At 39.7% G+C, this 19,510-nt stretch overlaps 1 protein-coding gene across 1 annotated transcript in view; it reads right to left on the reverse strand.

Moving 5' to 3' along the window:
- Positions 1-1,507: 1,507 nt before the first annotated feature.
- LOC127442711 (collagen alpha-1(XV) chain-like) overlaps positions 1,508-19,510 on the reverse strand; it is a 48,321-nt gene continuing 30,318 nt past the window's right edge. The window contains exons 28-41 of the mRNA XM_051700903.1: positions 16,609-16,668; positions 16,461-16,502; positions 15,834-15,858; positions 15,565-15,639; positions 15,381-15,406; positions 13,224-13,322; positions 7,085-7,235; positions 6,821-6,885; positions 6,596-6,724; positions 3,728-3,829; positions 3,301-3,363; positions 3,014-3,211; positions 2,760-2,875; positions 1,508-2,141 (exon numbers count right to left, since the gene is read on the reverse strand). Of these exons, the coding sequence (XP_051556863.1) occupies positions 1,925-2,141; positions 2,760-2,875; positions 3,014-3,211; positions 3,301-3,363; positions 3,728-3,829; positions 6,596-6,724; positions 6,821-6,885; positions 7,085-7,235; positions 13,224-13,322; positions 15,381-15,406; positions 15,565-15,639; positions 15,834-15,858; positions 16,461-16,502; positions 16,609-16,668 (1,368 nt within the window). The 3' untranslated portion in view covers positions 1,508-1,924. The remainder of the gene's footprint in view (positions 2,142-2,759; positions 2,876-3,013; positions 3,212-3,300; positions 3,364-3,727; positions 3,830-6,595; positions 6,725-6,820; positions 6,886-7,084; positions 7,236-13,223; positions 13,323-15,380; positions 15,407-15,564; positions 15,640-15,833; positions 15,859-16,460; positions 16,503-16,608; positions 16,669-19,510) is intronic.

A 19,510-nucleotide genomic window follows, 5' to 3' on the forward strand; every position in this document is an offset into this window, starting at 1 on the left:
ATGATGTGTATTAAACATGTTTTAAACATTACAACGTCAACATTTCGAAGGATTAAACGCTTGCTAAAGTTCAGCATTAGCAGGAGTAGCACTAAAACGGCAAGCTTAGCAATAGTAGGCTATATTATACACATCAGGCTCTGATGCTTGAAAAGTTTGTTAAATTTGGAAATTTATGACGATGCATATCTATGGCACTGCTTTCCGTGACTCAACTCTGCCCCCTTGTGACCTTAAATAAAACACGATTGGTTATTTTAGTCGTGAGGCTTCGCACGTTAACTTTGAAGAGACGAGTGTGAAATAAATATTTTTTGTTGTTGTTCAGTTGCAATACAGTTGGGTAATATTATATGATAAGGAACTTGAATGGAGGACCTAACGTTAAAGAAAGTCTTGTAGGTGTAAAAAGCTTTTACAGTGTTTGTGCTTTTTCTAAACGTTAGAGAAAGATAACCCATTGGCTACTTATAAAACAAAATGTATTCACTGAGAACCATTCAAATGTGAAAAAGGGGTATTCTCTCAATCATTGTCACATAGATCTTACTTCTAAAAAAAAAAAAAAAAAAAAAAAATTTGAACTTTCCTAATTTATTGTCTTTTTAAACACTGTAAGTCATAGAAATCTAAATAAGAGTAAAAAGTTATAATGTGGTTGTGGCAACTGTCAACATTTGAAATGCATGCCTTTTAAAGTATGTACTTGTCACTGTATTTTAGTTTTATGTGCTTTGACATTATAAATGGGACAAAACATTCTGCTTCTCTTAAAGGGTTAGTTCACCCAAAAATGGAAATTCTCTCATTATTTACTCCTATGATTTTGGCTGAGAACAGACCAAAATATAACTCCTTTTCACTGTACATCTTTGCACCAGTCTCCTTAGTGATCATGATTTCAAACTCGTTTACACTTCCTGTAGCGTCATCTATCGCTCTGCGCATGCGTCAATTGCTAGGAAGTGTAACCGAGCTTGAAATCATGATCGCAAAGTAGTTTGCTGTCAAGATGTACAGTGAAAAAGGAGTTATACATTTTGGCCTGTTCACACCCAAAGCCAACTACATCTCTTCAGAAGCTATTGATTAAACCACTGGAGTGTTATGAATTACTTTTATGCTGACTTTATCTCCTTTTTGGAGCTTTTGGAGTTCTGGTCACCATTCACTTGCATTGTATGGACCTACAGAGCTGATATAGTCTTCTAAAAATCTTAGTTTGTGTTCAGCAGAAGAAAGAATATCATACACATCTGGGATGTCATGATGGTGAGTAAATGATGAGAGAATGTTTGGGTGAACTATTCCATTAAATACATAGTAGGAAAGTTCACAGACCTTCATGGGTGTGAAAAAACAAACCAAAACCGATAAAGCACAAATCTCCTCCCATGCAAAATTTAACCCAGTGCATTTAAACAACTATCAGCCCCAGGACCAACAAAATAAATCCCTTATTTGAATATATAAAAAAACTGATATCTGAACTTTGACAGTTACAAGCTCTTTTAAATCTGATTAAGTTCAATCAAAGTTTGTCATTTAAAATCTGTAGTAAATACATTACACATATAAAAAACCCTCTATATTAGTCATGGTAAAGAGGGACTAAAACCATCTGAGAAGGCACACAGTAATCTGAAGTCGTACAATGGAATGAGATCTACACTTACTTGCTGAAGTCTTACTGAGGTATTCTTTGGTATTCTAATACATAGTTGAATGAAAGTCAGTGGGTGATTTACACATATTTACATCATGCTCAGAGAAAAATTGAAACATGATTGCAGTGTCATTTTCTCTGGTGTGTTAGATTGGATATTTCTCCAGCAGTCCGGCCACTGCTGCTCCCTACATCTGCAGTGAATGATAAGAACACTAGTTTAAAAGGGTAGTCCAAATGATGGTGTTAGTCCAATTTCTAGTTCTTTCCGGAGTCCTGTATGTAGCTGTTCTCAATACAAAGCACAATGAAGTTGTTCGAGCAGCTACGGGTGTGCTGCCCAAGCAGTCTGCCAGTATGCAGGAGAGACGCCTGTCCGGTTACTGCCATGTCACCTGTCCGCCATGCCTCACAGTAGTTAGTCGTCTTACGGATGCCCTCGGTACTCGAGCCGTGCCAAACCAGTTTCTGAAGCCTAGTCAAAGCAACATGTACAGTTGGTCAGACACGAACAAACACACATGCACATGTTAAATACTGTGAACCATTCGCCAAGTACTCTACACGGCAGAGTGTGTGTGGACACCTCGACACCACACCCATTATGTGTTTTTGAACGTTTAATTTAAAAACCATGGGCATTAATATGGAGTTGGTCCTCCTTTGCTTCTTTAAAGCTTCCATTCTTCTGGAAATTCTTACTTGCATTCAGACTCAAAATGGGGCCTGACTCCTTATTGGGTTTCAACTGGGTTTCAAGTACATTATACAGTTATGCTTATTTCTAATATATTATTCATGTAGAATACATTAATTATGGCCCATAATGAGTCACTGTGAAGGAGAAATGTTAAGTGCTGAGTTTATGACTTGTATGTAACAATGAACAAGGAAGAAATATAGACATTATTTTGACATTGAGCAGAAGTGTTTTAGAAAGTAACTTAAGCAATATGATTACAATTTTAGAGAAATAATTAGTAAACTGTAGTGGATTACTATTTTTAAGTAATTTACCCAACACTGGTGTCCACATACTTTTGGTCATGTAGTGGATATTACTTAATTCCATTAAAAAAAAAAAGCCTTTTACCAAGCCTGATCTGTCATGACATTTCGTCCATCAAAGGAGTAAATCGGAATAAGTGGATCAAAAACACCTCCGTTGCTAGAGAACATAGCCATCCAGCTGCCGAAGAGCACTTCTCCCTAGGGAACACACACAGGAAGCTACATTTAGACAGGCTATATTTAGGCATGCCTACTTCATTTTGGATACTCATTTATCTAAAAACTCTTGATTTCAATCTACCACTTAAGCATGCTCTGATACTTTTGATAACATACTTTGAGGTTCACCACTGGCAAGCTGAAGCGGTCCCCTTTCTTGACGATGGTAGAGAGGTCTTGAAGGTGAGAGGAGAGGAAAGCTCTGTATGTAGATGTCAAGCCCCTGACACGGGCTTGCTGGTAACACTGATAATCTGCCCCTCGGATTCCACGCATGTCCCCTGTGAATGGGGCATTAAGTGCCACCAGGTGCAACTGAGATGGACACACAATAAAGGTCATGTCAAAGTGTCTCCTTTTCACATCAATAATTCAAGATGCAACAAGGTTTAAGCAATGCTTACCCCAGGCACAGAGTGTGCAGTGTGCGGAAGAACATTGAAGTGTGGCAGGTAGCTCTTTAACTCCTGCAATAGGCAGAGATTAGATGTTCAGGCACTAGCTACTATAAATATAATATACTGTATATTTTTAGATGCTGTCCAAACCAGGCTTCATAATTAGCTCAACCAGCTTCACCAGAACGACCATGCTGGTCAACCAACTTCAACAGCTAGGTTTTGTTTGTGAAAAGCATGGCGATGATAGTCTACCAGCAATACTAGCACCAAACCAGCACTAACCAGCTTAGACCCGCATGAGGAAAATCCTGATTCAGTTTTTTTTTTTTTTTTAGCAGGGATACAATTTGAGTCAACATTATTTTAACAAGAACATCTCTGGTTTGGAATGTTATCAATGGAAAATATCAATACAGTATGTATGGCACACCTGGCTGTGAACTCTGGGTATACTGCGGTCACTTGGTCTGCTCAGGCCTTGTGACAAAGCATATGATGAAGTGTCTTCGGGAACTGGGATTAGCTCTCCCAGCTGGAAAAAAAAACAAAACAAAACACAGTAACATCACAAAATCTTGAAAATATTACATATAGTGATAGGTTAATATATCAGACTTATTTTTGGCCAATAAACGTGTCTGCTTGGCCGATTAACAGAAGTGTCAGCTACATCTTGTGTCAGTTCAAAAATTCTCAGAGCCTTGACAATGGGTAATAAACAATGTGTGTTTTCGAATTTTACAATGTATTTTGAATAAATATTCAAAATTGTGTTTAATTTTTATTTAATTTCATTTAAAGTGTTCCTTTCATTTAAATCTGAAGTGTGTAACTTCTCATTTGCAAACTGATTTCTTTCAAAACTGTCAACACTGTCACTATTAAAGGATTAACCTAAAAAAAAAAAAAAAAAAAGAAATTCTCTCATGCCATCCCAAATGTATACAACTTTCTTCTGCAAAACACAAAGATTTTTAGAAGAATATTTCAGCTCTGTAGGTCCATACAATGCAAGTGAATGGTGACCAGAAATTTCAAGCTCCAAAAAGCACATAAGGCAGCATAAAAGTAATCCATAAGACTCCAGTGGTTAAATCCATATCTTCAGAAGTGATAGAATAAATGTGGGTGAGAAATAGCTAAATATTTAAGTCCTTTTTTTACTATTAATATCCACTTTCACTTTCTTTTGTTTTTGGCAATTTACATTCATTGTGCATATCGGCACCTACTGGGCAGGGAGGAGAATTTATATTAAAAATATATCATATCGCTTCTGAAGACGTGGATTTAACCACTAGAGTCATACTGATTACTTTTGTGCTGCCTTTGTGCTTTTTAGAGCTTCAAAATGTTGGTACCCATTTACTTGCACTGTATGGACCTACAGAGCTGAAATATTCTTCTAAAAATCTTCATTTATGTTCAGTAGAAGAAAGAAAGTCATTTACATCTGGGATGACATGAGGGTGAGTAAATAATGAGAGAATTTTAATATTTGGGTGAACTATCCCTTTAAGACATTGCTCTGTATGTTCTGACTGCCTGACACAGCAACACTGGCTCAAAAATGGCATGTGTTTGGGTGGGACTATCTGTTTGTTCGACCAAAGGCAGATGGGGAAATATTCAGGAAAGCCATTTTCATTTTTGCAATGCCGTTTTGTGACTCAGAAATTATACACTTCAGCTTTAAAGGGGTAATGACATGAGGAAACAAATTGTCCTTGATCTTTTGACATATAAGAGGTCATTGTATTATAAAAACATTCTGTAAGTTTCAGAACTGAAAACTTCCTCCTTAACAGAAAGAGCATTTATTAAACCAAGCTAGAAAAACGGCTCATTTGGAATTTGTGGAACTTGTGACGTCACAAGGATAAAATACATCTGCATACGACTGCCTCTTCAGCAGGACATCCATGCCTATTTTTTGTCATTGCACCCTTGGCCCCCTTGGTCAGTCTCACAGGTGAAGAGGGGAGAGATGGCCTGTCATGGGAGATTCAACCAAAGTGGACTTACACAGGACACCTTCATGTGCCTGTCTGAATTTAATTGTTTTTCTACACAAATGTGCACTAGACAAATGGCTTTGACCGTTATCATACATCTCGCACCTCTTTTAAAAGACACAATGTCAAGTTAGAACTCAAAAACGGAGACCCACATTGTGTTTCATTCAGCTGCGCTGTCATGCTGTTTTGCTGTTTTGAAGGTGTCCTGGACTGTTTTTGCAGCCATCTGTGTTATTTTTAATTGTTGGTCTTTTGTAAACATGGACAATTTTGATTGTATTGATTTGTTTCTGCACAACACCGGTGATGTGTGCCGCATTTTAAGAGTGGTACAACCACAACTTTTAAAAACGCGTCTCATTCTGCTGCTGCCACTGACTGGGAGAAACTTGCAGTCCTGTGTGTAAACAAACACGGACAACCAGCGTCTCTACTTTGGCCTGTTGAAGCCAGATGAAGCACCCCAACATCACCATGGACTGTATTATGTTTGTGTATTCAGAACATTTCAGCGTGGTTTGTATTTTCTGCTTGTGAACCAGTCACAGGAACTGTAAATTGAAGGATGGGGCAGTTAAAACACAACTGGACTGCAAATCTGTAAGTAAACAATTTAATTCATGAATAGCCTATTTCATATGACATGACTGTTTGATAGTTTATGGTGCTGCTTGAGTGAACAGTTTAATATTCAGATGAAATGTGTTGGGTGCGAGTTATATGTTAATCCTGAAATTTATTTTTATAAATGTTGTGGTCTTGTGGAATTTGTTCATTTTATTTGGACTGCATTTAAAATATGGCTCTATTGGAAGGGCTGCCCGATGTTACCCAATCACAACAGTGGCCATTTACATTGAAGTCTTAAAGGGCCAGAAAGCTTAAGCAGACAGAAGGCCAGAGACAGGGTGGAAAATTGTTATATATGACTAAATTATGACTGTTTTTGTGCAAAAAACAAACAAAACTATACCAAAATTATAAGTGGATATCAGGAAAGATAATAAAATCATATATATAAATATAAATGTCATGTAGTATAATGTCATGTAGTATGACCCCTTTAAGCAATTTTGAGCACATCTCATTTGTGGTCATTAAATTGTATTTTGCATATTCGGCAATCTGCTTTTTCTCTTGCATTCTAGACATCAACATCAGCCATTAAAAAAACCATATAGCTCAAACACTAGTTACATTTTCAGACAACATCTCTGATACAAAATTTGTGTTGCTGTATTGACGTAGGTTACAAAGGGAACAAGAAAATAAGTAGATACCTCAACTTTCCTCCAGCCCCCTTGTACTCTGATGTACAGTTCAATCTCATCTAAGATATATCCCATAGTCCCTTCTGCAGCTTGATGGGTCTCACTGATCAAGGTCTGGCTGTTTTTATATGTGCTCACCTGGACCAGGCGAAGTGAGCAGTCAAGCGCACAGTCCAAATTCACAAAAAAATTCAAGGTATTTTCAATCATTCATGAGCATGCTGTCTGACTTACTGGGTTTCCATGGCCAGGAGCACCAGGAGGCCCAGCAGGCCCTGGAGGCCCTGGGAGGCTCACAGCTGAAAAACAATCAAGTAAAGCTGAACTTAGTAAGTTGATGCCTTAGTAAGTTGTTGATACGAGTTGAATGCCTTGATAACTGTCACTCAAAATGGTTCTGAAGAGAATTAAGCTTCCTTGAATGCTCCCAGGTTAGATTTTTATAAAAGTTTTGACACCTTTACTATCTGCTGTAATGATAAAGAAGTTGTTCTGCACCTGAGGCTGAGTCATACACTGATGGGGAACCAGGAGGCCCAGGAGGTCCTGGTGGCCCTTGTGGTCCTGGTCTTCCATAGCCAGGCAGTCCTGGCAGGCCTGGGGCTCCAGTCTCCCCAGGAGGACCAGCAATAGAATCGCCCTTGGGTCCCTGAATTACAAAAACATACAATGTCATATATAACGGCTGCTCGTTATTAGACAGAATTGTTAGTGAAGATCCCCTTCCACTTGAATCATTAGCAACCAAGCCCTGCTTTGCTTGCCCAGGTCCAGGATGACCAAGAAGAGGAGTGTGTAATCTACAAAAGAAAGTAAGTTTGGGTTTGGACCAACATGAGGGTGAGTAAATGACAGAATTTTCATTATAGGGGGAACTATCCCTGTAATTCAAACCTGTGTTCCAAATAAAAGCATCTTGGTGTGTCACTATGGAACCACTGTTTGTCTTCAATCCCCACCTCAGGAACTATAAAACTGTTTCAAAGTTTAAAAGTTTACTTTGAAATTGTTGCCCCGCACTGACATACCCAACCAGGAGCGTTTGTAGACTTTTATCACCACTGGGGCACAGGCCCCCAAAAGAATTCATAAAGTGTACCCTTTTTTTCTAGGTGGGTCCAGGGCAGGGGTGGAGTGGGACTAAAAATGGCCCTGGACATTCTGGCCCAGAGCGGCCCACCAAACCCGGCCCGCAACGCACCACACCATAACACACCGGCTCATTGATTTCATTTTCCAGCTCAATTTAAAATTGTGTTGAAAAAAAAAAAGACAGTTCCATTGACTGCTAGTCATGGCAACGGGCCCCACGTTGCAAAAATGGTCAACTTTAAAACATATAAAACCACTGTAAATATGATGAGTGGATTTTTTTTTATAAAAAACACTAAAAATAAGTGCTTTACAGCTCAGACAAATAACATGTCTGAAATTCCCCCCCATTTTCATGTAAATTACCCACTTAACAGTGTAAATGTTTATTTAAAAAACAAATTTGGCCAGAATATGTACAAATATATATAAATATATTAAATATATATAAATATATATAATACAAATATAATACAATATAAACAAATATGTAAAAAAAAAAAAAAAAAAAAAAATATATATATATATATATATATATATATATATATATATATATATATATATAAACAAACCTCTTAAAGTGTAGATCTTTGCAGATATTTTGCAGATTAATTGCTCATATTTTCACTCTATGACAATTTGTTGCATCTTTATATCTGCAGTGTTTTAATTCCTTCCCAAGATTATTCTTGAGAAAAAGTGAAAAGCCCTTTGCTTTGACAGGCGCTGTTTCTGCTATCCTTTAAACAATGTCAGCCTCAAAGACTCAAAGTAATATTTTTCATGACTTATTTTCTGCATTTTTATAGGCGTGAGCATTATTCAGCAAGCTGCACTTCAGCTCACAGTAATGATTTGCGGTATGAATAAATTATGCAAATGACTATGTACTGCTTATAGCTTTAAACTTTGCCGATTTTATTTATGCTGCTGTTATTGTATTTGTTGTAACTTGCAGTTATTATTCAGTCATTGTGTGATTATTCAGAGCTCATCTTATACTTAATATGTTGTTTTTGGTTGTCACCATTATTGTAATTTATATGTCAAATAATGAGGTCCATACAAGGTACTGCTTCAATGTGCACAAATGGATATGCACTTCAATGTGTAAGAAATTTCAAAATAATAGACATTAAATTCAAAACATAAGCCATTGTGTTGGCTTTACCTTACAGAATTTATTGAATATTTACACTGTAATGAGGTCTGCGCAAGCATGTTGGAACCCAGGGCGATGCAAATTACCCAGCGGTCCACCAGGAAAACGCCCGGTGCTCCAAATGGCCAGTCCGTCCCTGGTCTGGGGGCAGTTTACTGATGATTAAATCACATTGTTTGTAATAGAAGCAAGTGATTTGCAAGTATTTGCTTTTAGTAGCAAAACTAAAACAACAGTTAACAAGTAAACGTCATCAAATCTGTGCAGAAGAAACGGTAAAACAGGATATCAAGAGAGGAGGGGCACAGGGGGGTGAAGGTATATTTGATTGGACAGATCGCTGTTGAGGAAAGATTCTCACTTCAACAGGCATCACAATTAGTCTTTTGTTTTGAATAGGAATTTCCCAGATCAGTCAAATCAAATCAATCAAATCAAATCAAATCACTTTATTGTCACACAGCCATATACACAAGTGCAATGGTGTGTGAAATTCTTGGGTGCAGTTCCAATCAACATAGCAGTCGTGACAGTGATGAGACATATACCAATTTACAATAACATCAAATTAACACAACACAATTTAAACATCTGTTATACACATAATTACACTCAACAATATACAAATAATAACATACACTGTACAGTATACAATACGCTGTTTTTGTTTTTTTTGTTTTTTTACTATATAGATACACATTATTCAATAAAAATTACAAATTAAAATATATATAAAAAAAAAAAAAGTATATATATATATATATATATATATATATATATATATATATATATATATATATATATATATATATACACTATATTGCCAAAAGTATTCGCTCATCTGCCTTTAGACGCATATGAACTTAAGTGACATCCCATTCTTAATCCATAGGGTTTAATATGACGTCGGCCCACCCTTTGCAGCTATAACAGCTTCAACTCTTCTGGGAAGGCTTTCCACAAGGTTTAGGAGTGTGTTTATGGGAATTTTTGACCATTCTTCCAGAAGCGCATTTGTGAGGTCAGACACTGATGTTGGACGAGAAGGCCTGGCTCGCAGTCTTCACTCTAATTCATCCCAAAGGTGCTCGGGTTGAGGTCAGGACTCTGTGCAGGCCAGTCAAGTTCTTCCACACCAAACTCGCTCATCCATGTCTTTATGGACCTTGCTTTGTGCACTGGTGCGCAGTTATGTTGGAACAGGAAGGGGCCATCCCCAAACTATTCCCACAAATTTGGGAGCATGGAATTGTCCAAAATCTCTTGGTATGCTGAAGCATTCAGAGTTCCTTTCACTGGAACTAAGGGGCCAAGCCCAGCTCCTGAAAAACAACCCCACACCATAATCCCCCCTCCACCAAATTTCACATTTGGCACAATGCCTTCAGACAAGTACCGTTCTCCTGGCAACCACCAAACCCAGACTCGTCCATCAGATCGCCAGATGGAGAAGCGTGATTCGTCACTCCAGAGAACGCGTCTCCACTGCTCTAGAGTCCAGTGGCGGCGTGCTTTACACCACTGCATCCAACGCTTTGCATTGCACTTGGTGATGTATGGCTTGGATGCAGCTGCTCGGCCATGGAAACCCATTCCATGAAGCTCTCTACGCACTGTTCTTGAGCTAATCTGAAGGCCACATGAACTTTGGAGGTCTGTAGTGATTGACTCTGCAGAAAGTTGGCGACCTCTGCGCACTATGCACCTCAGCATCCGCTGACCCTGCTCTGTCATTTTGTTGCTGTCATTCCCAATCGCTTCCACCTTGTTATAATACCACTGACAGTTGACTGTGGAATATTTAGTAGCGAGGAAATTTCACAACTGGACTTGTTGCACAGGTGGCATCCTATCACAGTACCACGCTGGAATTCACTGAGCTCCTGAGAGCGGCCCATTCTTTCACAAATGTTTGTAGAAGCAGTCTGCATGCCTAGGTGCTTCATTTTATACAACTGTGGCCATGGAAGTGATTGGAACACCTGAATTCAATTATTTGGATGGGTGAGCGAATACTTTTGGCAATATAGTGTATATATATATATATATAGAATGTACAGTATTGTACTGTATTGACATTCAGGCTGTCGGTTGATAGTCAGTTGTTAAGAGAGACATAATATAATAATAATAATATAATTTATGACAGTCCGGTGTGAGATATAAGAGTAAGGGTAATAAAGTGCAGTGCTGATGTATATTGATCATGAGAGATCAAGAGTTCAGAAGTCTGATTGCTTGGGGGAAGAAGCTATCATGGAGTCGGCTGGTGCGGGTTCTGATGCTGCGATACCGCCTACCTGATGGTAGCAGTGAGAACAGCCCATGGCTCGGGTGGCTGGAGTCTCTGATGATCCTCCGAGCTTTTTTCACACACCGCCTTGTGTATATTTCCTGGAGGGAGGGAAGCTCACCTCCGATGATGTGTTTGGCAGTTCGCACCACCCTTTGCAGTGCTTTGTGGTTGTGGGCGGTGCTATTGCCGTACCAGGCGGAGATACAGCCAGTCAGGATGCTCTCCACAGTGCAGGTGTAGAACCGTGTGAGGATGTGGTGGTTCATTCCAAACTTCCTCAGCCGTCTCAGGAAGAAGAGGCGCTGATGAGCCTTCTTCACAACGACTTCAGTGTGGACGGACCATGTGAGTTCCTCAGTGATGTGGACACCCAGGAACTTGAAGCTGCTGACTCTCTCCACTGATGCTCCATTGATGGTGATGGGGCTGTGTTCTCTGTCTTTTCTTCTGAAGTCCACCACAAGCTCCTTTGTCTTACTGACGTTGAGGGAGAGGTTGTGCTCCTGATACCAGTGTGTCAGAGTGTGCACCTCCTCTCTGTAGGCTGTTTCATCTTTGTCAGTGATCAGACCTACCACCGTCGTGTCATCAGCAAACTTAATGATGGCATTGGAGCTATGTGTTGCCACACAGTCATGTGTGTACAAGGAATACAGTAGTGGGCTGAGAACACAGCCCTGTGGGGCTCCAGTGTTGAGGATCAGTGATGAGGAGATGTTGCTGCCTATTCTAACCACCTGGCATCTGCTTGACAGGAAGTCCAGGATCCAGCTGCACAGCGAGCTGTTTAAGCCCAGAGCCCGGAGTTTCTCATCTAGCGTGGAGGGCACTATGGTGTTGAATGCTGAGCTGTAGTCTACAAACAGCATTCTCACATAAGTGTTCTTTTTTTCCAGGTGGGAGAGAGCAGTGTGTATTGTAGATGCAATGGCATCATCAGTGGAGCGGTTGTTGCGGTAAGCAAACTGCAGCGGGTCAAGATTGAGTGGCAAGACAGAGCAGATGTAATCTCTGATTAGTCTCTCAAAACATTTGCTGATGATGGGGGTCAGAGCAACAGGACGCCAGTCATTTAAACAAGTTCTTTTTGATTGTTTTGGAACAGGCACAATGGTGGATGTTTTAAAGCATATGGGGACTACAGACAAAGAGAGGGAAAGGTTGAAAATGTCCGTAAAAACACCAGCCAGCTGGTTCGCGCATGCTCTGATGACGCGGCCCGGAATGCCGTCTGGGCCTGCGGCTTTGCGGATATTCACCCATCGGAAGGATCGGGTTACATCCGCTACAGAGACGGAGAGTGAACTGACCTCTGTAGCTTCAGCCGCTCTGTCCGCTCGGTGCATGGAGAACCTCGCGGGTTCAATGGCTGAGTCTGGAATCTCCGCAGACATCCAAGTTTCTGTTAGGCAGATAATGCAGCAGTCCCTCGTCTCTCGTTGGAAAGAGATCCGCGCTTTCAGCTCGCAGAGCTTGTTATCCAGAGACTGAACATTTGCCAGTAGAATAGTGGGTAGCGGGGGTCGATTTGCGTGGCGTCTTACTCTGATGAGAACGCCGGCTCTGTTTCCCCTTTTCCTCCTGCGTTTCCGCGGCCGTGCTGCCCAGACAAAGGGCTCCGCTTGCGTGTTTGTAAACAGCGGGTCGGCATTGAGGAATGTGAAGTCCGGTTTTCGGTGTGAGATCGCTGAACCAATGTCCAAAAGTGTTTGTCTGTCGTAGACAATAAGGCAGACAACATCCAAGACAAAAAACATAAGAACTGTAAACAAAACAAACAAAACATTGCTATGTTGTGTCGGAGCTCGCAACGCAGCAGCCATACTCGGCGCCATCTTGAGCAGTCAAACAGTCCGTGCCCCAGTAAAAGAAGTCTAGCGACGCCCCTGCACTTAACAGAATTTAAACAATAGAGCTTTCAAACATTAATGTCAATTAAAGTGAAATCTTGTCAAGTGAAGGATTGTGTCATTTTAGCTCTTTGTTTCAATAAGATAACGATTAGAGACAGGTACTCTTCAAGCATATTAAGAGAATGAGATTTATTTATTTGTTTTTACTTTAAGTTTTAGCAACTGCAGACTTACCACAAGGCCTGTTCTCCCCGGGAGCCCTGGAGGGCCAGGCATACCTGGATCCCCTTTCTCTCCCTTCTGCCCTTTGTAGCCAGTATCACCTTTAGCACCCTGAGAGACACACTCAACATTATCATCAGCAGCAATGATGTTCATTCCATGTTTTCAAAAGGAAATTGCAGTTCTTAGGATATTATTGATAACATATCAGCTTTTATTCAAGTACCATGAATAAAACCAGAAAGTGGTTACTATTTTATAACAAAGAAACATGTGATTAAACAATTCTTAAGTGTAAAACATTCATTAAATTGAAAGTTCACCAAAAAAAATGAAAATTGTTGTTCCAAACAAGCATGACTTTGTTTCATGGAACACACACAAAAAAGATGTTAGGCAGAATGCCTCAGTCACATTCCCTTTAATAGTTTGGAAAATAGGTGCAATGAAAGTGAATGGTGACTGAGGGCTCTATTTTTGTGAGTGCGCAAAGTGCAACGTCTTTTCCAATTTTCGTGAGAATGCTAATTTTAAGCACAATATTCGTTCCAGTGCAAGTGAGCTTGGGTGGGAGTGTTTGCGCAATCTGTGGGTGTATGTGCGCAAACTGGGTGTATTTTATGTTAATGAAGTGGCGCAAAGTGCAATTTGCTATTTTCCTGAGAAACAGGTCATTGTGCTAAGACGTTTCAAAAGCACATCTGTTTGCAGCGCAAAGTCTAAAGTCAGTTCCTGCATTTACAGATTCCACCAGCAGGTGGTAGTAAAGTTAATGTCCAAACTCTAAAAATATAGTGGAACATCAAATTAAGTCCATGATGATCACTATTGTAGCCATTTTATGAAACAAATATTTATTAGATCCGTGTTACACTATATTTAGGTCATGGTTTATTTTTAAATTATTATTATTATTATTATTATTATTATTATTGTTATGTTTATATTAACAGTTGTATTTATGATCTAATTTGTATTGGTATTTTTACACATGTTGTCAGAGTGATTTTTAAGTCACTGTAAAAAGGGCGGGTGGAAGAATTTGGAGAGTTTAAAATGTTTGGATTTGGTATGATTTGTTTGACCATTTCGTTATTTTGATTATATTTTCGTTTCGTCTCAAGTGTAATTTGAATTTAGAAATATTTTTGGTAAAATTTTTTGTTTCAATAAATTAATGAAATTTTCTAAATCAAAATCTACCGGTAGAAGTGAAGTGCATTTCAAAACAATCACTGTTAAAATACATTCTCTATCATTTAAAAAAGGCGTAAATCCTGACAAGAAGCACATTTTCCATGCGCATAAAAGGAGCATGTCACTGTCATAGAAATGCCTGACATTCAATAAGGACACAGTTAATGCACGAAAGAACATAAGTCCATATTTCTATTCTTCTAATTCATTGCATACAGTCCATTTACACTACCAACTTCTCGTGAATGTGCTATTTTTGTATGTCGCTGGTTCATGACATGGAATGGACTTTATAATGGGATGCAGATGGTGCTGGAGAAGAACCTCAGAATTAAATTGCACTTGACTCAGCCCACCAGTGCTTCATGTGTGCAATTTTGCCAAACCCACTTGTGGCTAGACTTAGTGCACAAAATTACCAAAACTTCCTGGCCATGCCCATTGACTTATGGCATAACACTGCGCTTAACGCTAGCACTCTTAAAATAGGCCCCATGAAAGTTATACCGGTTTTGAACAACATAAAGATGAGTAAATAATGACAATTTTCATTTTTGGGTGAATTATCCCTTTAAAGCTGCTTTAAGCCATTTCTGTGCTACTATTTGCACCAAGCAGAATTGCAAAAATAATGACTGTTTCCAAACAGGTTTCCCAAACACTTGCCCTGTCTGCCATTGTGATCCCACCGCAAACTCTCACCACTATCAGAGAGCTGACTAACTTTTCTGATTGGCTAACATGCATGTAATGCAGTCAGATTCTTTTTTGCAGTTTACACAGTCTAGTGCTGTCAATGAGAGCAGTGTTATTTCTCAGGACAACTTTTTCAGTGATAACTGGGACATTTTATGCATGGTATTAAAACAATAATTAAAATAGCCTACAGCAGCTTTAAGTGTGCGTATATGGGTTCTGTTTAAACAGTTTAGTATATATTTCATATGTGAAATACTGAGAAGGTATACTTACCACATAACCATCAGGAAACATAGGCACTGTGGAGGCAGAGGACTTAAGTCACAGATCAAGCCAACAGATTGACAATGACACTGTCACAAACTATTCTTTTAGTCCAAAAGTGTTTGAGATGGTCTAACATAAAACATGCACATAACATACTTATTTTTCCACAATAAGGCATTCTTAAATATACCTGAAGTTCCTGGCAACCCAGGATTTCCTACATCACCCTTCTCCCCTTTGAATCCAAATGACTGTCTTCCATCTACTGTTAAATGGAAAAATGTATAAACTTAGCATGAAGCATTCACGTTTCCACTGATCATGATATAAATATCGGATCTACGCCCCTGCCTAAACCACTCTTTATTTACTAATTCTGTACATCTTTTTAAACTTTCAAACAAACATTTAACTGAAGAAAGTACCCAAAGTTTGTTATGTAAATTATGAATGATATACCTTGTTGTGAATTGTTGTTGTTGACCTGCAAGACAAAAGTTTTTGTGTAAAATCAGATGAGGTTTTGGACAGAACAGACTTATTTTATGATGGAAATGCTGTCTAAAATGAAATCTTTAAATGAATATGAAATCAAAATAGAATCCATGGTTGCAAAATGTCAGCATACAGGGAATTGTTTTGTTAGTGTGACATTTTATGATGTATGCAGCATACCGTGAAACCATGAATTCACTGCTGAGCCTAACAGATGTTAGAGCTCATGCAACATGCTTTGGGGAGCTAAGGTGAACCCCTCAGATGAGATTTGATACTGGGTTAAAGGACCAGAGGGAAATTTTTTGAACTTTTCTGAATTTGTGTGTGACAGCATAAAGCAGGCTTAATTCAATTCTCAAACATATGAAAATACATCTTATCTTTATATCCCACTTTAAATAAAACTTAATTCAGATCGGTTTTGGAAACTAAGCCCATTTTAAAAACCATGAACCCAAGGAATAAACCAGAAGCACCTTAAAACGAAAATGAGTCGGGACTAGTGTATTAGGGGAGGAGCCGAGCCGGAATGACATGCGCCACACCTGAGCCAAACCACCAACCAGAAAACTTTGCTCAATAACTTACTGGTGTTTTGCAGTGTGGTCGGGGAGGGACTGGGTAAACTGTCTTCAAGATTCAGAGCAGAATAATTTTTTGTGAAAATGTAATCATACTAATTGTTACTAAATGTAATTCAATATGCTGCAAGTCTTGCTAACAGGATCATACTTACTCCACTGAGGCCAATCACTCGGCCTGGTGGCCCTGGAGGTCCAGGTGGACCAGGTGGACCCTAAAACAAAGGTTGTCGATACAAATAATTAGATTTAAAGCAGAGCTTTTAAAATGCATTAATGCATGCGATTCATTTAAAATGTTTAACATGTACATTTTTATTTGACGCGATTAATTCTTTTACCAATTTGACATTAGATTCTAATATTTTATTAAGCTTCCTGTGAGTTCTGAACACTTTTTGTAGTAGGGCAGAACCTTTGCGATGTGTCTGGGGACACTGTTACACTGATGCTCATAGTGATGGCAGAAACAAAGCCAGTAGCGGTTCTAACGTGTAAGGGGCCCTTGTTATGTTGCAGCCTTATGCTAAAATGCTTTGAATAATTTTTTTCACATCAATCTACACTCCATACCCCATAATGACAAAGCAAAAACCAGATTTTTAAATTTTTATTTCTCCCCAATTTGAAATGCCCAATTCCCAATGCGCTCTAAGTCATCATGGTGGCGTAGTGACTTGCCTCAAACTGGGTGGCGAAGGACGAATCTCAGTTGCTTCCGCATCTGAGACTGTCAATCCGCGCATCTTATCACGTAGCTTATTGAGCACGCTACTCTCTGCGACATCCACGCACAACTCACCAAGCACCCCACTGAGAGCGAGAACCACACATAATAGCGACCACGAGGAGGTTACCCCATGTGACTCTACCCTCCCTAGCAACCGAACCCATTTGGTTGCTTAGGAGACCTGGCTGGAGTCACTCAGCACACACGCCCTGGATAAGAACTTGCGACTCCAGGGGTGGTAGTCAGCATCAATACTCGCCGAGCTACCCAGGCCCCCAAAAAACAGATTTTTGATAACTTTGCACATTTATTAAAAAGAAAAAACTTAAATATCACATTGACATAAGTATTCAGACCCTTAACTCAGTACTTAGTTGAAGCACCTTTGGCAGCGATTACAGCCTCAAGTCTTTTTGGGTATGATGCAACAAGCTTTGCGCACCTGGATTTGGAGATTTTCTGCCATTCTTCTCTGCAGATCCTCTCAAGCTCTGTCAGATTGGATGAGGACCGTCAGTGGACAGCCATTTTCAGGTCTCTCCAGAGATGTTCAATTGGGTTCAAGTCCGGGCTCTGGCTGGGCCACTCAAGGACATTCACAGAGTTATCCCTAAGCCACTCTTGCGTTGTCATGGCTGTATGCTTAGGGTCACTGTCCTGTTGGAAGGTGAACCTTTGGCCCAGTCTGAGCGATCTGGACCAAGTTTTCATAAAAAAAATCTCTGTATTTTGCTGCGTTCAGCTTTCCTTCAACCCTGACCAGTCCCCCAGTCCCTGCCGCTGAAAAACACCCCCACAGCATGATGTTACCACCAACATACTTCACTGCTGGGATAGTAATGTGCAGGTGATGAGCGGTGCCTGGTTTCTTCCAGACATGACACTTGGAATTGAGGCCAAACAACTCAAGATTCTCTGGTCTGATGAAATGAAGATTGTTTATCACAGTCTGAAAGTTCTTTAGGTGTTTTTTTGCTAATTTTAAGCAGGCTTTCATGTGTCTTGCACTGAGGAGAGGCTTCCGTCTGGCCACTCTGCCATAAAGCCCAGATCGGCGGAGTGTTGCAGGACCTGCCTTATAACAGGCCTACAAGCACTCAGTCCAGCCTCTCTCAGGCTATTGTGGACAGTCTGGGCACTGATGGAGGGACTGTGCATTTCTGGTGTAACTCAGGCAGTTGTTGTTGCCATCCTGTACCTGTCCCGCAGGTGTGATTCAGATGTACTGATCCTGTGCAGGTGTTGTTACACATGGTCTGCCACTGCGAGGACGATCAACTGTCCTTCCTGTCTCCCTGTAGCGCTGTCTTAGGCGTCTCTCAGTATGGACATTGCAATTTATTGCCCTGGCCACATCAGTAGTCCTCATGCCTCCATGCAGCATGACTAAGGCACTTTCATGCAGATGAGCAGGGACCCTGGACATCTTTCTTTGTGTTTTTCCAGAGTCAGTAGAAAGATCTTAGTGTCCTAAGTTTTTATAACTGTGACCTTAATTGCCTACCATCTGTAAGCTGTTAGTGTCTTAACGACCATTCCACAGGTGCATGTTCATTAATTGTTTATGGTTCATTGAACAAGCATGGAAAACATTGTTTAAACCCTTTACAATAAAGATCTGTAAAGTTATTTGGATTTTTACAAAATTATCTTTAAAATACAGTGTCCTGAAAAAGGGACGTTTCTTTTTTTGCTGAGTTTATATACCAAGAATGTTGTTCCTTGTGCTTAAATGGTGCTTGTTTAACAAAACCAACTTCATGAAGCAGTGTTTCAAAAGCACCCATTACTAGACGCATACTCCACAAACACACAGTGATTCCGTATCAGTGATCAAGCGATGGAGAATGGACCACTTAACACTATTTTTTAAACAAAACAAACCCAGATAGGACTTGTGACAGAAATAAAATTCTTTGCAGCCTCTGTATGGTGCAATTTAATAACCACAGAAACATGTCAAGTCTTAACTAACACCAAAACGGCAATTCGAATTATGTATCATTATGTGGGCAGTGTCAGTGCTAAAAGAACAAGACATCTGCAGTGCTTTTCATGTGTAGTTCAAAGATGTGATTGATGATGGCGTTGATGCCCAGATTCAAATCATGAATGCAGCTTTACAATTGCTTTAGCAAAGTGGATAGCCACAGTCTCCTGGATGATTTATATACTGGAGGGTTTAAGAGATTGAATGCGCACTGCAACGAATACGCAACCTATGGGGACTAGTTCTTTAAATTAGTCAACCTCACACTTAGACTTTGGGAAACGTTTAATTTGACTAGAATTGGTACTATTTTAGCAAATTTTTATCTTTATACTGT

This window comes from Myxocyprinus asiaticus, chromosome 6 (assembly GCF_019703515.2).
Source record: "Myxocyprinus asiaticus isolate MX2 ecotype Aquarium Trade chromosome 6, UBuf_Myxa_2, whole genome shotgun sequence".
Classification (NCBI taxonomy): domain Eukaryota; kingdom Metazoa; phylum Chordata; class Actinopteri; order Cypriniformes; family Catostomidae; genus Myxocyprinus; species Myxocyprinus asiaticus.